At 36.7% G+C, this 20,965-nt stretch overlaps 2 protein-coding genes across 2 annotated transcripts; both read left to right on the forward strand.

The window, feature by feature from the left end:
- Positions 1–298: 298 nt before the first annotated feature.
- Positions 299–2,990, forward strand: LOC143040402 (uncharacterized). Its single transcript, XM_076211448.1, has 4 exons — positions 299–519; positions 1,248–1,399; positions 1,518–1,592; positions 2,926–2,990. The coding sequence occupies exons 1-3, from the start codon at positions 385–387 to the stop codon at positions 1,570–1,572; spliced, it is 342 nt and encodes a 113-aa protein (XP_076067563.1). The 5' UTR covers positions 299–384; the 3' UTR covers positions 1,573–1,592; positions 2,926–2,990.
- Positions 1,956–19,018, forward strand: LOC143040401 (uncharacterized). Its single transcript, XM_076211446.1, has 4 exons — positions 1,956–2,002; positions 4,261–4,331; positions 4,799–4,866; positions 7,989–19,018. Exons 2-4 carry the CDS (start codon positions 4,271–4,273, stop codon positions 12,936–12,938), a joined length of 5,079 nt encoding a protein of 1,692 aa, XP_076067561.1. The 5' UTR covers positions 1,956–2,002; positions 4,261–4,270; the 3' UTR covers positions 12,939–19,018.
- Positions 19,019–20,965: the final 1,947 nt, after the last annotated feature.

Consider the following 20,965-nt stretch of genomic DNA (forward strand, 5'->3'; position numbering starts at 1 on the left):
TTGTCCTCCTTTCTTGGGTGTGTGACAATAATAAATGAATAAACAAATGAATAGATAAAAACGAATAAAGAATAAATAGATAAATAAATAACCCTAGGTATACAATAATGTCGTACAATTAAATTACGTGTGAACACCCAGGCCAAGGTCAACATCGGAACTCGACAGCCGAGGTAAACAGGAACTGCACAGGAAGAATGTTGTGAACGTGTGATTGCATGATTCACAACTCATATATTGGGCTGCAGTCCTGAGGTGGCCACGGTGCAGTGTGGTATGGTAATTCATTTATAAGGTTAAGGAGTCTGAAAATGCCGAAAAGAAAGACTTTGTTTAAATCTGACTGAGCCAAAGAGTTTGGGTTCATTGCTAAAAGCAGGTAGGATGAGTTTCATGCTGTATCAACCTCTCAGAAGAATGCACAGCTATATACAAAATACTTCTGGCCAACAAGAAAATATTGGAGATGGCCAGTTGAGGGTAGAAACACAAAAAGAAACAAACCTCCAGGCAAACAAGGTTAGAATACAACTAGAGGATTAGTCTGTGTTGTAACTTAGTAAGAAATACAGGTATTTGTTTTTGTCGGTTTCATTAGAAGTGAAAAATATTATTCACTTTCAGTTATATATATATATATATATATATATATATATACATATATATATATACATATATATATATAAATATATATATATATATATATATATATATATATATATATATATATATATTACTGTATATTATAATAATCAATATGCAATGTCCTCCTTGTTGGAAATTTGGAAAATACTCTTGAGCTTCAAAGGATTTGTTTTAATTAAGGGTTTGTTTTATGCGGTCTTCTGTAATTTGCATATTGATATTTGTTTCATATGTATTGTTGTATCATTTTGCCAATAAAGAGCATACAATTTAAATAAAATCGCAAAAAAAAAGAATATGTGGGTAAAATTAATTAAAATGTATAACAAATTCATTATTCCAAGACGCAAATCATGTTAAAGTTTTAGATTTAGTTTATATATTTGATGTAAAATATCTACTGATAAAGTGCATTTATACAATAACCACTTTTTCCACTGTGGACTGTTTGGTAGCAATTAATAAACAAATTAATAAATAAAGAGATAAGTAATTACTAGGTAAATATGTAAACAAGTAAAATAAATAAATACATACATACATACATACACAAGAATGGAGAAGGTGCAAGGAAGAGGAAAATACTGTAAACTGGTTCACAGCCAGTGAGGCAAAACGTACTGACGGAGCTAGGAGGGGAAGAGAGAGTGGAAAAGGAGGTTCTCGTGCCCAGTCACAGTAGTGTACGTCACTCAGATTGTGGGTGTGACAGAAACAAGAACGAAGCAAGAACACTAGGTAATATTAATGTAACGTAAGTGTATTTTGATTATATTTATTCATAAAGAATATATTGAATAATAAGACTACGTTAAAATAGTGACACTTAATTCATGCACATGTAGATTAATTGCTGTCATTGTATTACGCAGTAGTTGGATGGACAAAACGTTCTGGTCGTCGCTTGATAGCGCAGCTCACAACTGAAGTTTGGTTGTTGTTCTTCTGTAAGTACGAAACTTTAGCTTGAATGATTTTTGTTATTATTATTATTTCGTAATATTTTGCTCTATTTGTTCATGATACACCCAGCTATTTTCGTGCAATTAAGTTTGTAATAAGACACGTATTGTGAGTATTGCATCATATCAGAAACATTCATTTTGGGCGTGTTGGTTTTATCTACATTTTATTGTGTTTCTTTGTGATGTATGCATAAAATGTCGAATTGCCTTAAATGGTAACTAGTGGTGCTGAAGTTTCACTATGTGGACAGCAGCTTGGCGGCGAAAACGTTTGGTCTCGTACGTGCACAGACGAATTCGGGAATTTAAAATTAGTTTGCAAGATTGCTCGTGATCTATCCAGCTAGTCTTGTCACTCGGGTCTCAGTAGTGTGTTCAGGAAGATTGTACTGGTGAGTTGGACATTCTGATCATTGTGGAGCACTTAAACGTAGTATATTACATCGGAACACAGAAAATATACTTAACAAGTAGACTCGTCAGGCATACGAAGGTGAGAGTGCTTTATGACCCAGTTGTAGACGATACTTTTAAGAAACATTCGGTGATGTATGGTAAATATCTTTTCATTAAAACTGATATAAGTTTGAATTTTCCAGGAAATTGTACTTTTGAATTAAGTTTTGACACTGATAAGCTTAACGAAACTTATACTTGAATCCCATGTTTGTTGGACTGATTATCTTGCCTAGTTAGTAGCTTTTCATGAGTTCCACTTTATATACATTATACGAGCAAACGCAAAACTGGCTAATAGTTCCTAATGCGTAGAAAAGCCTGTGGAAATATTGAATTTGATTGAATGTTACATCACAAATTTTCAGTGGTATGATCATTGTCAAATGAAGTGATACTTGTATTCATTCTGTTTTCTCTTGATATACTCATACTGTCAGCCATGACAGCTCCTACTTGAGGTTAGCTTTTTTATATAAATTCCAATTAGGTGTCAGAACACTGGTAAAGTTATCATGGTGTTATTAATATTGTGTACAATAATACAGGGGAGTACACTTTTTAGATTTGCAAGTATTATATATATATATATAATATATATATATATATATATATATATATATATATATATATATACATTTATATATATATTTATTTATTTATAAAATAAATACAGGTTGCGAGTTGATATTTCACAGATGGGCTGTCATTCTCCTCCAGTGGGCAGAATTGTCATGTCATACTGTATGGCATTAATTTTATAATTTATTCTATTTATTTTTTTGTACGTGCGCACGGTGCTGTGCTTGCAAAATGATTCCCTCTACCTCTCTCAAGTAAAGATTTTTTTTTTCTGCAGCTGCTGCTTTCAGTATACCTGATATACCAGGCATGTGGAATTTTCACTTTTCTGTGAAATTCCACATATATGATGCCTTTTAGAGGTTTGGCATTATTATTTTTCCAATCTGTAAAATCAGAACAGTAATGTGTATATGCTCGTGACTGTTACTTGTAATAATTTTGTGCCATTCTTGATTGATATTAGATGCATGAAAATTTTATTCATTATAGTATGCACCAGTTTGCTCTATTTGAAGATAAAAATTTCAAAAGCTCCTTCACAACTTTCCTAAATTTTCAGACCCCACATGCATGCCTGATTTATATACGCACATACGTACATATATTTTTTCTCCTCTATAATTTACTTAGATCCTTCTTAGTTAGAATTTATAAATTGAACAATATTTTGATTTTGAAGTAAATAAAACTAAATTTATATATTTTTATTGGCTTTTTATTGCAAAAAATTTAGGTTGTGAGTTATAGGATGTCAAGTACATTGAGGTGATTGGAACAGCATCCACAACTTACTCATTATAAAATTCAGTACAAAAAAAAAAAGAATGAAACTTTCAGGCATATTGATAAAGAAAAATTATTTTTGGTTGAAAATTTGTCCAATTAAGTCTCCTAGAGAGCAGAATTTCTCTCATTCTATATATCTTGTATTTTATTTATTTTTTATCTTATTGTTTTTTATTTATTATTGTTATTGGCTACCTCCCTTGTAAGGGGGAAAAAGCCTTTGGTATATGTATTATTATTATTATTATTATTATTATTATTCCCCCCTTCCCCTTCCCCTTCCCCCTCATTTTGTAGGGTTGATAGGGATACCTCCCCACCCTAACTTTTGTCATCAGGACAAGGACCTGGGTTTTGAGTGAGTGACAGAAGTGCAATGTTGAATTAGATGCTTGATCTATGTGGTATATCACTTCAGGCAAACTATGTTTATTGCCAGGTTGATTCTGTTGGTACAAATTTAATGTAGTGTTGTTGTCTGAACATAGGTATTACAAACTATTTCATTCAATTACCTACTTCAGCTGGTATCTTGTTATGGAACACTTGTGAACAAGGTCTTGGGACAGAAATTTACTTGTCAGGCTTCTGGTAGGGATATTTGATCATTTAATGGGCACCCTTGATCCCCAAGTTGATGAGATGGAGTGGGTTTTGGTGTGTAAGTAGTGTGTGTGCTTAATCTACCCCCCCCCCCCTTCATGGGAAAGGGGATTGGTTAAAAGTATACATAATTTGTGTATCTGTTAAAACTTAATGTAAGGTGGTATACAATGTATTAAATGTTAGAAAATTGTTAGTTTAACAACTAAACATATTCCAGGTATTGTCCAATGCGGAGGTCAAAGTATAGCATTCAAGACCATGACTATGATGAGGGTGATTGTGACTCGGGTGAGTGTTTTATGAACTTCATTATTTTGCTCTGAAATTCATAGTCCTTCATCGATTCATTAGTCACAATTTAAGCATGATTTTGACACAACATTAACGTATATTTTGTGACTGGATAGCTATTTCTTCTCAGTTAACCATTGATTAATTTTGCACTTGTGGACACACTAGATCAGTGGTTCCCAAACTTTTTTTGTTGCGGAACTTTTTGACATTATTTTAGAAACTGATAGTGTAAATGGAAGAGTACTGGTCTCTTGTTTGCTTAGTTGTGGGTTCGAGTCCCGTGCTCTTCTGGTTCCTAGGTTGGATATCAAAATTAATTAACATACTAGTGAAACTCACAATATATTTGATGATGGTATTTGTTGTGCACTATGTAGCACTAGATGACACAGATATAATCTTTATTTTATTTTATTTATTTATTTTATTTATTTACTTATTTTTTCTATTTGTGGAAACAGATTGCTCTTTTGAGACGGCATACTCCAGTGCACAGCCACAAAGCAGATTGGGATTTGATAGAGAGGATGTGAGTATGTCTCAAGTTGAGAATTACACTGAAATTGTTTCAAACCTTCATTGTAGTTGTATTCATAGTTTACTTCCATCGGTGTTGCAAGCACACAACCATTGTGGAGCTGTAAGGTTGCTTTCATGCCAAGGTGACACGTAGCATGCCACTTGAAAACAGACATTGGGAAATAAATTAAACCTTTCTCACTAAGGTGGTGTGTGATGCCAAATTTTAATGGAACTTTCACTTCCAAATGTATTATTAGACAATGTAGTATTACATTTTTTTTTGTTATATATATATAACAAAATACAGGTAAACGTCGACTTACGATGGCATTAGGTTTCGATAGAGCCATCGTAAGACGATTTCATCGTAAGTCGATCCCCAATTTGTGTATCACTCTGTTCTGTGGTCACTGTACCTAGCCTACCTGTATATTAACCACCAGAGATACTGAATATAGCCTATTAAACATGTACAGTAGTTTATTCAATTATTTTTATCCTTTTTACCATATTCAAACACTATAATATGTATTTTCAGTACGGAACTTAAATCTCGCGGGCAGCAGCCAATGCCAGCCGTACGACGTGACATAATAATACTCGCATCATAAAATATAGTCACCGCTTATATCGATCGTTCTCTCTTTCACCCGCGAATTTTGAAAACCACAGAGAATGGGATTCAGGGCACATTTGAGAGAATGTAAAAACACAGGGGCGACTACAATAAATATAATCAAGCCGATATGGCAGAGTCGCGAATCCACTTGCTCCTCATGACGCCTACGTGTGCGGCACCGTATGGAAGGGGTTAAATATATCATATCGTCGTCGTCGTCATCGTAAAGTCGAACAATCGTAAGTCGCGGCCATCGTAAGTCGACGTTTACCTGTATACAATAAAATGAAGACTTGGATATATGGCACAATGTTAATTAGTTTTCAAAAGATTAGACAGATTTGCACAAGCACATGACAACAGTGCCTGATGAGAGGGACACACAGCCTTGTAGGAAACTTTTTTTTTTTTTTTTTTTTTTTTTTTTTTGTGCTTGCTCTTGTGCACAACTACAAGTATGCTTCTTCCAGATAACAAACTATTTAACATAAAATTTGTAAAATGTCTGTATGACACAACATCACCTTGGTATATCTTGAAGGATGAACACAAGGCATCTGCATAGCAGAGGTGTTTATGCATGGTGACGTGCTACCATGGGCCGAAATCACCTTGCCAAGTGTGATGTGCCACCTTGGTGTGAAAACACCCTAAATGTTTGTTTGAAACTTGAGGCAACATTTATGATATATCAACAATTATTATTTAAGCCACTTTCAACTGTTTTGCATGGCATTGCCTTTGATCATAGAAGTGTAGCTAAGGACAAGGTTGACTCCATTCAAGAGGGTTGAGATGAGAAGGGCATGAGATAGATTTTAACGTGTATAAAATTTACTTCAGTCTGTACATAATGGGTGCGTCTTTCCGGGCCTGACCCAGGGCATTGGGTGGGATACCAGGATGACTTGTCACCCATTAGGAGATAAGATGAGAGGGAGGAAAGGGTGGTGGGTGGGAGTGGGTATATGCCTTTTAACCTTAGTTACATCTATGGTAAGGGGGAGAAAAGCCTTTGGTATACAGATAGTATGGTCCCCACAGAGGGTGAAGGATATAAGCAAGAGAGAGAGAATACAAAAGGCAGCAACCAAACCGGTCCCCAGCCTGGCAGATAGACCATATGTGGAAAACCTAAAAACACAGTCTGCCAACTCTGAGAGATCGAAGAGAAAGATGTGATATGATTGTAGTATTCAGGTCACTAAAGGGGATAGATTGCATTGACAAAAGAGATCTGATTAAAGATGGGAGGGCTTTAAGAAGTCATGGGAATGAATAGTGACCACATAAGGATGTGAAGAAATACAGTTTTCCATATTGATGTAGTATGTGGAATTGTGTAGGTAATATAGCTCAAACAGTAACAGGTTCAAATTTAAACATAACAGGAAATCAAGGATATATATTAAGTTGGGACTGTACTTGAATATGAGACTATGTATAATAAGAAATGAAGAATAGGAAACATGACCCAACAAGTGCTGCTCCTTTCTTGTATGCTATAATTAAGTAAATAAAACCAGGTCACAAAAGAAGCTCTTCAAGACATATCAAATTCTATGCTTCATGTCCTCCCAACATGAGCCCGCCCCCCTCAAAAAAAAAAAAAATGATAATAGTAATGATAATAATAATGATAAAAATATCCCTCTCAAGAGTAGCAAGATTGCACTAGCATGTTTTGAGTTCAGGTCACCATCCAGCACTCATACAGTACCAGCCCAGAATAAATTTGGCCACAGAATCAAACTGCCCGAGGTTCAGCCATCACACAGAGGACAATAAACACCCAGTATTACACTGCCTTGAACTATCCCTAGACATCAAGAGAATGCTTGTGTCCCCCCATGGGCTTGTCTGAGGGATATTGTTGGTTACTTAGGAGCTAAGGGTCTCCTGCAAGACTTGACTTGACCACCCCCAAGTTTAAGGTATTTGTGGACATAAATTAATGTGCTTCTCACACTTGTATGGAGTGGTGTGTAGATTCTTGGTGGAGCCCCCCCCGTGTTTTTTTTTTTTTTTTGTTTTTTTTTTTTTTTTTTTTTTTTTTTTTCTTTCTTTCTTTCTTTCTTTCTTTCTTTCTTTCTATTGGTTCTTATGAGTTGTCAATGAAGCTAGCTGGTTTCAGCTCCCTATAAAGAATTACAACCCCTCCATCCTTACCTATTTTGTCATATGCACATTTCAGGAGTGTGTGAGAATGTGGATCGGATCAATATAGACTTAATCTTGTTTAAGTGTCTTGTATAAAGATAACAGGCAAGTTATCTTAAACCTTTTTTTTAGTAGGTTAAGATGTTTTAATGATTGCATATTTATTTTTATTTCAGGGAGTATTTACATGTACTAAGAGAAGTATTAAAACTACAATAGAATTGATATAGTCAAGCTGTCTGAATAATTGACACGTTTATTATATTTCAGGGAATATTTTCTTTTAATACTTCAAAGAGAATATTTTCACTTATACTGCAACAATACAGTTCTTTTCTTTTCCCTTGTAGCATGGAAAAAGAAGTTTATATAGGACTGAGCAGGATGGAAGACAAATTGGCTATGATGAAGAACAAGGAACACAATTGAAAAGTAGGCATCATCATTTGGGATTTTCTAATGAACGTCTTGAACGTGGTACCCATAAAGAGAGAGTTGATCACAGAGAACAGAAACAGGAGTCAGGATATGACGGAGAACGTGTGACTGGGACACATTACAATGCTAGGTCACAGAACAGAAACAGACCAAACACAGGGTCAAATACCAATGATAAGGATACTGAAGAAATGTCACATGAAGAAATATCTGATGTAGGATCAGATTGGAGTTCACCGCATGGTTCAGATTTAGAAAACAGGGGAACACCTGATGTAAGAACAGGCTATAGGGGAAGGCCTAATGGGAGAATGTACAATGCCGAAAGACCAGCTCTGGGGTCGTCGCGTCAAGAAACCTTTGGTAAGAGATCACTTAGCAGGGAAAGATTACGTTCAGAGTTGAGGAGTCCAGGTTATAGCAGGGGTGACCCAAGGTTACAGAGAGAAGAAACTGGTGTAGAGTATGACGGTAGACAATCTGGATTAGAGCAGGATATTGCGGACTTAAATTTGAGGGAACAACACAACTCAAAGTCGAACTGTAGCAAGAGACCTGGTTTAATGTCCAGTTCCCATAGCGGGGTTGAATCTGAAGATGATATGGATTGTAGGGAAAATCATGATATAAAATTGAGTAATTACAGACGTAGAGGTGGTAAGGTATCGGAGCATGGTGAGGAATTGGATTCAAGTGCAGATCGTAGAGAGAGAGGTGCTTCAGACATGGATCGTAGGTGCAACTCAAAATCAAGTTACAGAGATAGAAATGATGAAGTATCGGACCATGGTGATGAATTTGACACCAGGTCAGGTAGTATCAGGTCTGATTTGAGACAGGCTTATGGAGAAAAGGATGCTCCACATATGGATAAGAGAGGAAAGTACAAGAAGTCAAGTTACACAAATAGAAATGACGAAATGTCAGGTCATAGTGATGACTTTGATTCAAGGTCAAATTGTAGCAGAAGTCGTGATGTGAGACAATATAGAAAAGATGCTTCAGACATGGATAAAAATGAAAAGTGTAAGTCAGGTTATAAGAATAGAAATGATAATATATCAGGCTGTGGGGACAACTCCGACGTGAGGTCAAGTGGTAGCAGAAGATCTGATTCAAGACCAGATTTTAAAGACAAAGATGTTTCAAACATAGATTATAGAGGAAAGCATGAGAAGTCAAATTATAGACACAGAAGTGACGGAATGTCAGATGATGATGACTTTGACTCAAGGTCAAATTGTAGCAGAGGATATGATTCACAGCTTGAGAGAGATGCGTCAGACCAGAGTCATAGAGGAAAGCATGACAAGAAATTGATTAACAGAGATAGAAGTGAAAGACTGTCGGACAGTGGTGATGACATTGATTCAAGGTCAAATTGCAGCAGAAGTCGTGATTTGAGACAAAATAGAAAAGATGCTTCAGACGTGGATAAAAATGAAAAGTGTAAGTCAGGTTATAAGAATAGAAATGATAATATATCAGGCCGTGGGGACAACTCCGACGTGAGGTCAAGTGGTAGCAGAAGACCTGATTCAAGACCAGATTTTAAAGACAAAGATGTTTCAAACATAGATTATAGAGGAAAGCATGAGAAGTCAAATTATAGAGACAGAAGTGACGGAATGTCAGACGATGATGACTTTGACTCAAGGTCAAATCGTAGCAGAGGATATGATTCACAGCTTGAGAGAGACGCTTCAGACTTGGGTCATAGAGGAAAGCATGACAAGAAATTGGATAACAGAGATAGAAGTGAAAGACTGTCGGACAGTGCTGACGACATTGATTCAAGGTCAAATTCCAGCAGAAGACGTGATTTGAGACAAGATTATAGAAAAAGTGCTTTGGATATGGAACAAAATGAAGAGCACAAGTCAGGTTATAAGAATAGAAATGATAATACATCAGGCCGTAGGGACAACTCTGACGTGAGGTCAAGTGGTAGCAGAAGATCTGATTCAAGACCAGATTTTAAAGACAAAGGTGTTTCAAACATAGATTATAAAGGAAAGCATGAGAAGTCGAGGTATAGAGATGGAAGCGACAGAATGTCAGATGGTGATGATTTTGACTCAAAATCAAATTGCAGCAGAGGATATGATAAAAGATTTGAAAGAGATGCTTCAGACTTGGGTCATAGGGGAAAGCATGACAAGAAATTGATTAACAGAGATAGAAGTGAAAGACTGTCGGACAATGGCGACGACTTTGATTCAAGGTCAAATTGCAGCAGGAGATCAGGCTCAAGATCTGACTATATAGAGAGAAATGTTTCAGAACTGGATCCAATAGGAAAACGTGACAAGAAATTAAATTCTAGAGATAGAAGGGATGGAATATCAACCCACGGTGATGACTTTGATTCAAGGTCAACTTGCAGCGTGAGATCTGATCCGAGATTTGATAATAAAGAGAGAGGTCCTCCAGGGATAGATTGTAGAGGAAAGCATGACATGGAATCAACTTACAGAGGCAGAAGTGAAAGAATGCCAGAGTATGGTGATGACTCTGAAAAGCGCGTGGAGAGAGATGGCCGCAGGAGGCATGGGTCGTCTGATTGCCATCGTGGGTCTGAATTAAGATCCGATTATGGAAGTGAAACTGATGCAAGGTTGAATTACCAAAGAAGACCCGATTCAGAGCCACCTTTTAGAGGGAGAGGTCCTGAGGAGAGGGCTGCAGAGGTGAGAGAAAGGCACGATAAGCCAGATCGCCAAAGACCCAGTTCAAGCTCAAGTTACCGAGATAAGTACGATAAGGAATCGGGCAGTAGAAGAGTCGATGCTGGGGATTATCGGGAAGATCCAAAATCACATGGTAAAGAAAGACTAGAATCACGTCGCACAAGTCTGGGTGACGGTGAAAGGCAAAATTTGACTAGGCACCCACCTGTCACACAGAGAAACGCCTCTGAAAGAGAAACTTTAAGATCAAGAGATATGGACGAGTATGGCCCATTGTTGGATTCTAGAGAAATTCCTGGTAGAGAGTTTGTAAACCGTGAAAGGCCAGGTTACAAAAGACCAAATAAAGAGTCTGACTTTGTTAGATATGATCCAGAGAGAGATTATAGATATATGCCCGATCCAGATTACAGAAGGGTAGATACAGGAATAGGTCACATGGAAAAATGGAACACAATGTCTAATGATCAAGTCAATTTTCCCCAGGCATACTATAAAGTCAGGCCTGATACAGAATCAGATTACAGATTTCAAAGTCCAAATTATAGGACTAGTCACCAGCAGGGAGATTTTGAAAGACAACCAGACAACCTACAAAATGTTCATAAAAACAAGCCAAAGATTAGTGAAAAGCAAATTATTTCAAATATTATTAAAGAATTGGCAAAATTTCAGGGTCAGTGGAGCACTGTAGTCTCCTTAAGTCGCCTTGTACAGCGCTCACGATTGGAAATAGAACAGGTTGTCATGAAAAACTCTGAAATATTTGGTCAAATGGTTAATCAGAGAGGGGATGATGTTATGGTTGAATTATGTCCAAAACTTTCTTTATGTGACAATTTCATTCACTTTACTGGTTGCAAGGACTCTGAGAAATGCTTAAAACTGCATATGTGTAAATTTTTTATTTTGGAGACGTGTGGCAAAGGGGCAATTTGTTCCTATGGTCACCGATGGAAGACTGGCCATAATTTGAAGGTTCTGGAACGTTTTCACATACAAGATGTTGATCCCAATATTCTTCAAGAGTTGTTAAAGAAAACCACCCAAAACAACTTGGTTCCCAAAATCTGTCAGTATTATAATGGCCAAGGTTGCAGAAAGGGTGACACAGAATGTAGTTGTCTTCACATTTGTCATGCATATGTGTACACAGGTCAGAAGTGTAGAGATAAGTGCCCGTTAAATCATGACATATTTGCTAATCATTGTGTCACCTTGTTAAATAAATATGGTATTTCAATAAATGAATCACCGAGGCATATATTACAAAAACTGAACCCAGGACCACCACAGTATAAGGCGTCTAGGAAATTTGTGAAACCACATCTTGCCACTTCATGGAGGAAGAAGGTTAATTTTGACAAAAATAGAGATGAAAGTTCAACAAGTGAAGATACTAGTGATGAAGAAGAAGATTCTCATGAAGATTCTAAACATGACAAGAGGAATAAGAGTGGAAAAGGTAACAAATCTAAACAGAAAAAGAAAACTAATGTAGGTGCAGGGGAGCGTGCCAAAAAGGGAACACGCTATTGTAATGACCTTTGTGGAGATGTTGTTGTTCCTGAAATTTGTAAATTCAATCTCTCTGGTAAATGTTACAAGGAAGATTCTGGATGCTTACGTCTTCATTCAAAAAACAAGTTTCATTGGCAAGTGGAATTGAATGGCTCCTGGTACAATTTGCGAGATTTCCAGTGTTATATTTTGGAAACTGCTTGTGTTGATGCTAATGAAGATGGAGTTGTGCTACAGTACCATGATACAAAGAATAAAGATACACTTACCAAGGCTTTGTATAGCGTACTTGGTACCTCTGATCTACATGTTGACTTTGAAACCATGACAATGAAATCTCAGTTAAATGTGAATATGAGACTGAGAAGATTGACATCATCTTCAAGCACTGGTTCACATTTGTACCAGTGGTTTTTCTACGATGACAAAAAATGGATTAAGTATGGTGCTGTTGACAGTCATGGACGGACTGATCTTGTGAGCAGCTTGACGTCTGATGATATCGAGCAAAATTATTTGAAGGACATGAACCAAATTGTTAAATTTAAGAACCAACAGTTTCAATATGAAATTAACTTTCAAACCATGAAGCAAAAGAATCTTGCTACAAAGAAGGAGAGATGTATTCGTAGGCGTCCAAAAAGAACATAGAAGGTGGTAATAACCCAATTTGATAATGGTAATTAGCAATTAACAATGACCATGTTAATGAAACGCATCCTGGAGTTGCCATCCTCAATCCCAAATTCAGTTTACTTAAGTGTTTTTCTTGAGGTTTAGGCATTGAATAACAAGTTTTGAGAGAAATGCATAGGTCCAACTTTAGTGCCTGGTGCTGTTCTTCCATGTCCTTGTCCATGTTGTGGAATGCCATTCTTATACTTATCAACTATTCATAAGTCTCCCCTCTTTTATCTTTTGAATATGTTTTTCCGGTGACAAATTTTCCATAGCCAACACTTTATCCTTCACTTTAGTTAATGATATTTTGATGCAGCTGGAAGGGATTTATCCCATCTTCTCTTTTTATGCATGAGGGGGTGGAGAAGATGGGGTTCACCGATTAAGTGAAACTGCCTTGCTGTGGACATACTGTGTCCTGCTACTTTGCTTCTGACCCAGGGCAGTGGGTGGGATACAGTGATGACCTCTCATCCATGAGGAGCTAAGATGAGAGGTGGGAAAGGGTGGTGGGTGGGAGTGGATGCTTTTCTTTTGACTTTGCTACCTCCCTTGTAAAGGGGAAAAAGCTCTTGGTATTCAGATGGACTTTTGTTGTTTCACATACCGTATTATAGTTTAGTAATAGGATTTTTATATATATATATATATATACTTAATCTCTAGACAGCAGCATAATATCTCCTTGACGGACTTGAGAGCTCACCTGGAGTTGTTGGTCTCCTGCAAGAGAGACCTGGGGAGAAGGATTCATTGATATGTTTTATTTATAGCTATTTCCAATATCAGATGGATGGATGGATGGGGTGAAGGGGGCTTTGGGGAAGAGGGGAATGTCTGTTGAGGAAGGACAGGAGAGGACAGAAGACAGGGGTGAATGGAGAATGGTTGTATATGGATGATGTGATGCATGAGGTGGAATGGGTGGGGAGATGGGGTGAGGTAGTATGTGTGAGTAAAATTTGAAGCAGCCCGAAGGGATTTCTCCCCGTCTTCCTGTTTTCTGCATGGGGGGACGGAGAGGGGGTTCGCTAATTTAATGAAGTGGCCTTGCTGTGGATGTGCTGTGTCTTGTAACACTGCCTCAGACCCAGGGCAGTGGACAAGGTGCAGGGATGACCCGTCATCCATGAGGTGCTAAGATTGGAGGGGAGTGGACTGTATTTAGGGATGGAATGGGTGGGAATGGTTTTATGCCTTTTTCTGTTTTGCTACCTCCTTTGTAAGGGGGAAAAAGCCTTGGTATATGTATGTATGTATTTCCAATATTTTACTCTTACTGTATACTCTTCTCACGTGACCTTTGCCATGTTAGTGTGGAACTATTTTTGTCATTGGTTAGAAGAGTTGCTAATTAGCCATCCTTACACAGTCATGGAAAAAGTGGAAGTTGATGGCACAATGTGAATAGTAACTGCAGATTGAAGCAGATACAAAGAATGATGAAAGAAGGGAGGAAAGACATAAATCAACAAACCAAGAAATTTATATCTATGAGATCATTACAAGTGTAGGGTCATAGATACGAGTAAGTAAAAGAATAATGTGGCAAAAAGAAAAAGGAGAATGGCATTGGAGGAAATACATATGTTATAACAGGGAACAGAGGAGGGGTTGCTAATTAAATGAAACAGCCTGGTTCCAGATGTGCTGTGTCTTGCTACATTGCTTCTGACCCAGGGCAGTGGATGAGATGCAAGGATGACCCATCATCCAGGAGGAGCTAAGATAAGGGAAGGGAGGGGGGTTATTAGGAGTGGAGTATGTGGGGATGGAATGGGAGGGAGTGGGTTTTATGCCTTTGTTTTAGGCTACCTCCCATGTAAGGGGGAAAAAGCCATTGGTATATGTATGTAATAACAGAACAAGCATGTTCATGCTGGCATAATTTATAGATTAAGAGACTGAAGAATATAGATTGGAGAATTTGATTTCTTTCTGTAGGGAATTGCAAGGCAATGGGACACTGGTTATGGTAGTGCTTCTGTAGCTCTTAACAGCTGCAGGGCGTGATTAGGCCTGCCTCTGCTCGTAATGGTGAAACTGGAATGTATATATTACCATGATTACTTATAATAATTTTTCTTTATATTTAGTTGGAGTGAAACCATTGAGCAATCTAGTCCCAGTTTCCAGTGTGCAGCTTTGACACTTGTTTCAGACTGCGTGAATAATTTTGTGTGCTTTGATTCTGCCACCTTCCATAGTACATGTAAGTTGTGATTTAATACTGACAATATTGTCATGGCCACTGTCGGTCCTCACTCACTGATATGGCAACACTTCTTTTAGTTGCTACTCTCTGTCTTGGACAATTAAATTCTAGTGTTCCATATTTTCTGTTCAATCCAAATACACAATGCCCTCATAAAAGTTCATATAAGGAATCCCCCAAGAGCATGTATACAAGATCCTGTGTGAGACTTGCAGTGATATAATTTCCTTGTCTATTAGTTTTTAACTTAATATATAAGATCCTCCTGAAATGGTGACTTTACAGATTCTTTGTTTCGAGCCTTTGCAGTAATATTGTTTACTTAGAATAATCTCTAATATCTGTATAATTCTCACTTAGGTTCTAAAGGAATGTCATTTCTGCAATATGTAAATATATATTCAAGCTCCCAAGCACAACTGTTTTATTTCCTAGACAAAGTGGACTGGCAGCTTGCTTGGGCTGCTATTTACAAATAATATTTTACAAATCTAACCTCCCAAACTCTGCACTCTTGGGACCAGCATCAAGCCAAGTGGTAGAAATTTCCGAATTTTAGAAAATGGGTGTTTCTTGTTGGTTGGGAGCCATAATAGCAATAATAGAGGGACATAGGTACTGTAGATACACAAAATAACAGTGGCCTCCACACCACAGTGCTCTCCTAACAAATAACCATACCTAAACTGGTGTTGGGAAATGATCATGGCAGCACTAAGCAGCCATACAGGGATATACAATGCCGTGTTTTGGGTGTTCTGATGGGTTTTAGAAGGCATGTAATGATACCTACCCAAGTGGTGTTGCCGAGTCTTAGATTGCCAAATTTGGGACCTTCGGCTTGTATTACTTACACAAAGCAGAAAAGTGGACTCAGTCAGCTCGCTTGGCCTGTTATTTTCAAGTAACCTATAAAATACAACAACTCTTCTACCAGCCTCTTACAGAGCTTTGGCATACTACAAATCTTCATGCTGGCAAGTGTTTGATTCTTTTGTCTTCTTTCTTTCAATTACAATCAATGATGTTAAGGTCTTTCAATTACAATCAATGATGTTAAGGCAGGGTAACTAAGGAAGAGAAAAGAACAATCATGTAAAGAAATGTACCATAGTTATCATAAGAGTTGTTCCTGTTTGAACTCGATGGATGTTGTTTTCTTATTTTCAAAGGTGATGATTTTTCTGGGAAGGTAATGTTGGTATCTGTGATGTATGTTTTTTTTATTTTGGTATCTGTGATGTATGTTTTTTTGATTTTGGTATCTGTGATGTATATTTTTTTGGTTATATACATTGTATTCAAGGTGTTAGCAATAGTGGAGTGTGTCCCTGCACTTATTTCACAGTTTTCAGAAACTGAAATTGGGCTTCAATTGATATAGAATCTAATTTAGGAGGTTTATAATGGATACTCTTGTTTATTTTGGGAAAATGGGATGTGAACTTCGTATGTTACCATGAGTAACCTGGTTCATGAATATCTTTTGTTGTGACAGTTCTTCATTAGACATATTTTTAACTAATGAAGGTTCTCAAGAATTTTTCATCGCTTCATGGAACATGAAAAGAAAAGCATGACAGGTATAGATTCTTGTTTGTGATCTTACAATTCTTAAACTATACTTATACATTGATCCACCATCATGAGATTGCCTTCATGACTGATCAAGGCTCCAGGTTACACTTGATTTCAATCCCAGGCACATACATACTAATATAATTCCAATCTTCATCTGTAAAAATTGGTGGTGTTAGTATTAAGTTCATACATCATATGATTAATGTATTTCTTACATTCTTCTGAACTGTTTCCCCAGTAGAATGTATAGAATGGGTATCTTGTTTTTCATCAAAAAGAGATGTTGTCTCAGTCATCATTGTCACAATTGTCATCATTATTAAGTTTTATCAGTACTTTTTAAGTCATCTACATGTACCTGACACTTCCCTAGTTTCTAAGTGTAAGATCTTATATTTATTTCCATCCACAAAATCAATGATTCTAAATGGACTGGAGTTCCTGTGTGAAAGTTTACTAATGATTGTGCATTTTGGCCATGACGAAATCACCTAATTGTAATGCTGTTTTGTGTACTATTTTATGCTGTTTCTTCATCTCTTCTGAATATTCTTTCATGTGCTCTCAAACTCTTTGGTGTATGGTTCTCAAACTCTTTGGTGTATGGTTTGAAATTTATGTATCCTATTTGAGATGTAATCATCTGTTATACACTGGTTGTTCTGCAATTAAGATTTCACATGGGAAATTTTTGTCTTCCTCTTTGATAGTGTATTGTAGTTTCACCTGGTTATTGAGTGAACATTTAACACAGAATCTAGTTATCCCAACTTAGACTATGTGGGCTTATCAAACCTCAAGACGATTGATAATTTTCTTATTTACCCTTTATACTACTCCATTGCTCTGATGATGATTGACTTAAATATTGATTTTGTTTATCTTAACCTATAAAATTCCTCCAAGATTTTGTTAAATTTAGTACCATTCTCTTAAACTAAGATCTTGGGTGTAGTAACTTTACAAATGAATTGTTCTTATTTTGCTGAAGCAATTGTTTCAGGTTTTATTTGGAATGAATTGTAAAATGCAAAATCTTGACAGATAATGACAACAGATACATATTAATGTCCATTTTCAGACATTGTTAACTATTATATCTAAGTTAATTCTCCAAATGTGTCTATAGTATGGGATATGATAGCATAGGAGCAGACCTATGTGTATTTCCTATTACTTTAACACATTTCAAGCAATTATCAATATGTAAGTAAATATCTCTTCATGCCTGGCCAAAAGTATTTAAGTTGAGCTTGTCTCAAGTTTTATTTTCTCTTGGGTAAGAACTATTGTCTTAGTTATTTGTTCTTGAATAGACTGTTCTGCCCTGCTACTATCCAATTGAGTATTGTAATCTTCCCCCACCTTTCTCAATAGGTTCTCTTATTAACGATACTGGCTCTAAATCTGGTTCATTTAAAAAATGGGAGTAACTGTGATTTTACAAAGATCCAACCTAGCTGGACATGTGATCATGCCCTCTTTTCTCGTTGCAAATTCTATCAAATCTCCTGGGAAGACAGATTTTTCAAATATTATCTCCAGAAGCTCGCTGGCTGAGCGGGTTAGGGCGACATTACTTGCGGCAAAGGTTGAGGGGATGGCGGTTCGAATCCCGCCACCGGCGAAGTTGAACCGAGGGCATGGTTCATTAAATTCCACGCTACAAAGTCCCCTGTGAGGGCACCGTCCTAGCCTTGCGATAGGGGGAGTTTGTGACGTTAAACCATATCATCCCCAGAATGTGCAAGCGCTAAGTTTGATATGAAATAACATCTTGGTTTTACCTAATTTCTTTTAATTGAGTAAATAATGTATTGGTTCCAAGATTTTCATTCCTGGATTCAACTGTTTAAACATTTTACTGGTATAACATATTACAGATCCTGTATCAATAAATATTTGAATAGGTCTATTGATACTTTACCTGTGACAATGGCTCCTGTAGCAGTCCTTCCAATTATAGTAAATATAATAAAAATTTCTCGTGTTCTTGTTTTCACTACTGCCACTTAGGGTTAGCTCTGTTGTTTTGATTTGTGTCTGGGTGTTTTCCTCTTGTTTCTGGGTGAACACATAAAATTGGCATTTCTCTACAATCCTGTGTTCTATGTCGTACTTAATTGTGATGCAAATAGAATGGTGGGTTTCCACAATGATATGGCCTTCATTTTTGCAGTTCCTAAAATAATCTTGTAATAACACTTGTGTTGTATGTACCAACTTCCAACAATTATAGCACTCAATTCTAGCATGCCTTAAAGTGGTTCTAACTCATGTTTGGATCCTGTGTTTCTGTAATTCCTAGGGTCTTTCGATTGCATTTTATAGGCAGGTTTGTAAATAACAGCTTAAGCAAGCTGCCTGAGTCCGCTATTCTGCTTTGTGAAGGTAATAAGGTTGTAGATAACAGACCAAGCATTGCCTGAATCCACTTTGTGTAGGTAATAAAATAGCTGTGCTTGGGAGCTTGAATATATATGTATTGGTGAAATGACATTTCTTTATAACTAGGTGAGAATTATGCAGAGGGTCAAAATTATTTTAAGTAAAAAATACTGCTGTAAAGGCTTGAAACAAAGAATCTGATTGTTGAAAGGGTGGAGAAAATTCAATTTGTCTGATAATGTCCTTTGGGAAGGATTTTGAATATAAAGTTAAAAATCATTGTACTGAGGAAATGACTGTAATTGCAATGCTTACATAAGATCTTTTATATGTGCTCTTGGGAGATTCCTTATACAAACTTTGGAGAGGGCATTGTACATTTGGATTGAGCAGAAGAAAAATATAGAATAGAATTTAATTCTAGACAGAAAATAACTAAAAGAAGTGGGTTGCCATATCAATGAGGGCCAACAGTGGTGGCAGTGGTGTGATAGCAAGGGATACAACGCTTGCAAGTAAACATCTTTACCCCTCATTTCTACCAGCTTCTTACAATATATATATATATAACATGACTTGGGTACCTCCTCATATGTATATATATATATATACTGTATATATATATATATATATATACTGTATATATATATATATATATATACTGTATATATATATATATATATATACTGTATATATATATATATATATATACTGTATATATATATATATATATAACATGGGTACCTCCCTTACAAAGGGAACCCTTGGTATGTAGAGTAGCAGGTAGTTTCACTATATATATATATATATATATATATATAACATGGGTACCTCCCTTACAAAGGGAACCCTTGGTATGTAGAGTAGCAGGTAGTTTCACCCTAATACAAGGAAACCTGTCTCATACAAGAAGGGAGGTAGACGACCCCTACTATTATAGACCAGTTTATCTCATAAATGTAGTTTAGAGAGCTTGTGGAGAGGATAAAGAGAAATGTAAAGTATTATTGCAGGCACCATAAACCTGACACGTACTATCTTAATTCTGCAGATAGTTCCTCCATTGCTATTGTTAATGTAGCTTTGCTTACAAGCACTATATTTGCATAGGCTTGTTAAATCATGTATGGGGTTGAAGTGTATATTACATCACTGATGTGAAAGGATTATAGTCATTACATGTGATGTTTTTAAGCAAAGGTTTTTATACTCTTAAAATCATGCCGTATATTTTTGTGGAGTATTAATTTGGTATTCGTTTACCATTAATTGCACACTATGTAGTACATAACCAATAAATTTAAAACAACTTATTAGCTTTTTACCATTCCTATTAGGGCCCATGGTTTCTAGATGATTACTGTATCTGTATGGTAATGATGTTAGAATTATGTTTGTACCTGTATGATGATTTGGATTGGAAGCTGTGCAGTGTGTTATGATAAAGGTACTGCACACGGCAATGATGTGTAATGGTAGGGACAGATGGGCGATTTCTGGAAGCCAATGGTCATAATCCACAGTGCAGGCAACATAGGCTCAGTTGTAGTCTTTTGGAAATGAAGGCAATAAGGAGATGAGTAGTGTGTTATGGAGAGTTGTTGAAAGTGGAGGAGGGATTGATGGTGGCTGTGGGAGGTGCTAAGAAAATGGCGGTGTTGGGAGAGGAAAGTGGAAGATATTTAAGAAAAGATTAGGTACAAAGAGTTTTGAAAATGATGAGAGCAGGTAAGGCACTTGGGTTGGATGGGCGTCATGCAGAGCATCTGAAGAGAGGCACAGTAATAGTGGACATAGGGAGGATTTTGAATGT

This window comes from Oratosquilla oratoria, chromosome 28 (genome assembly GCF_046742065.1).
Source record: "Oratosquilla oratoria isolate Oo_2021 chromosome 28, ASM4674206v1, whole genome shotgun sequence".
Lineage (NCBI taxonomy): Eukaryota > Metazoa > Arthropoda > Malacostraca > Stomatopoda > Squillidae > Oratosquilla > Oratosquilla oratoria.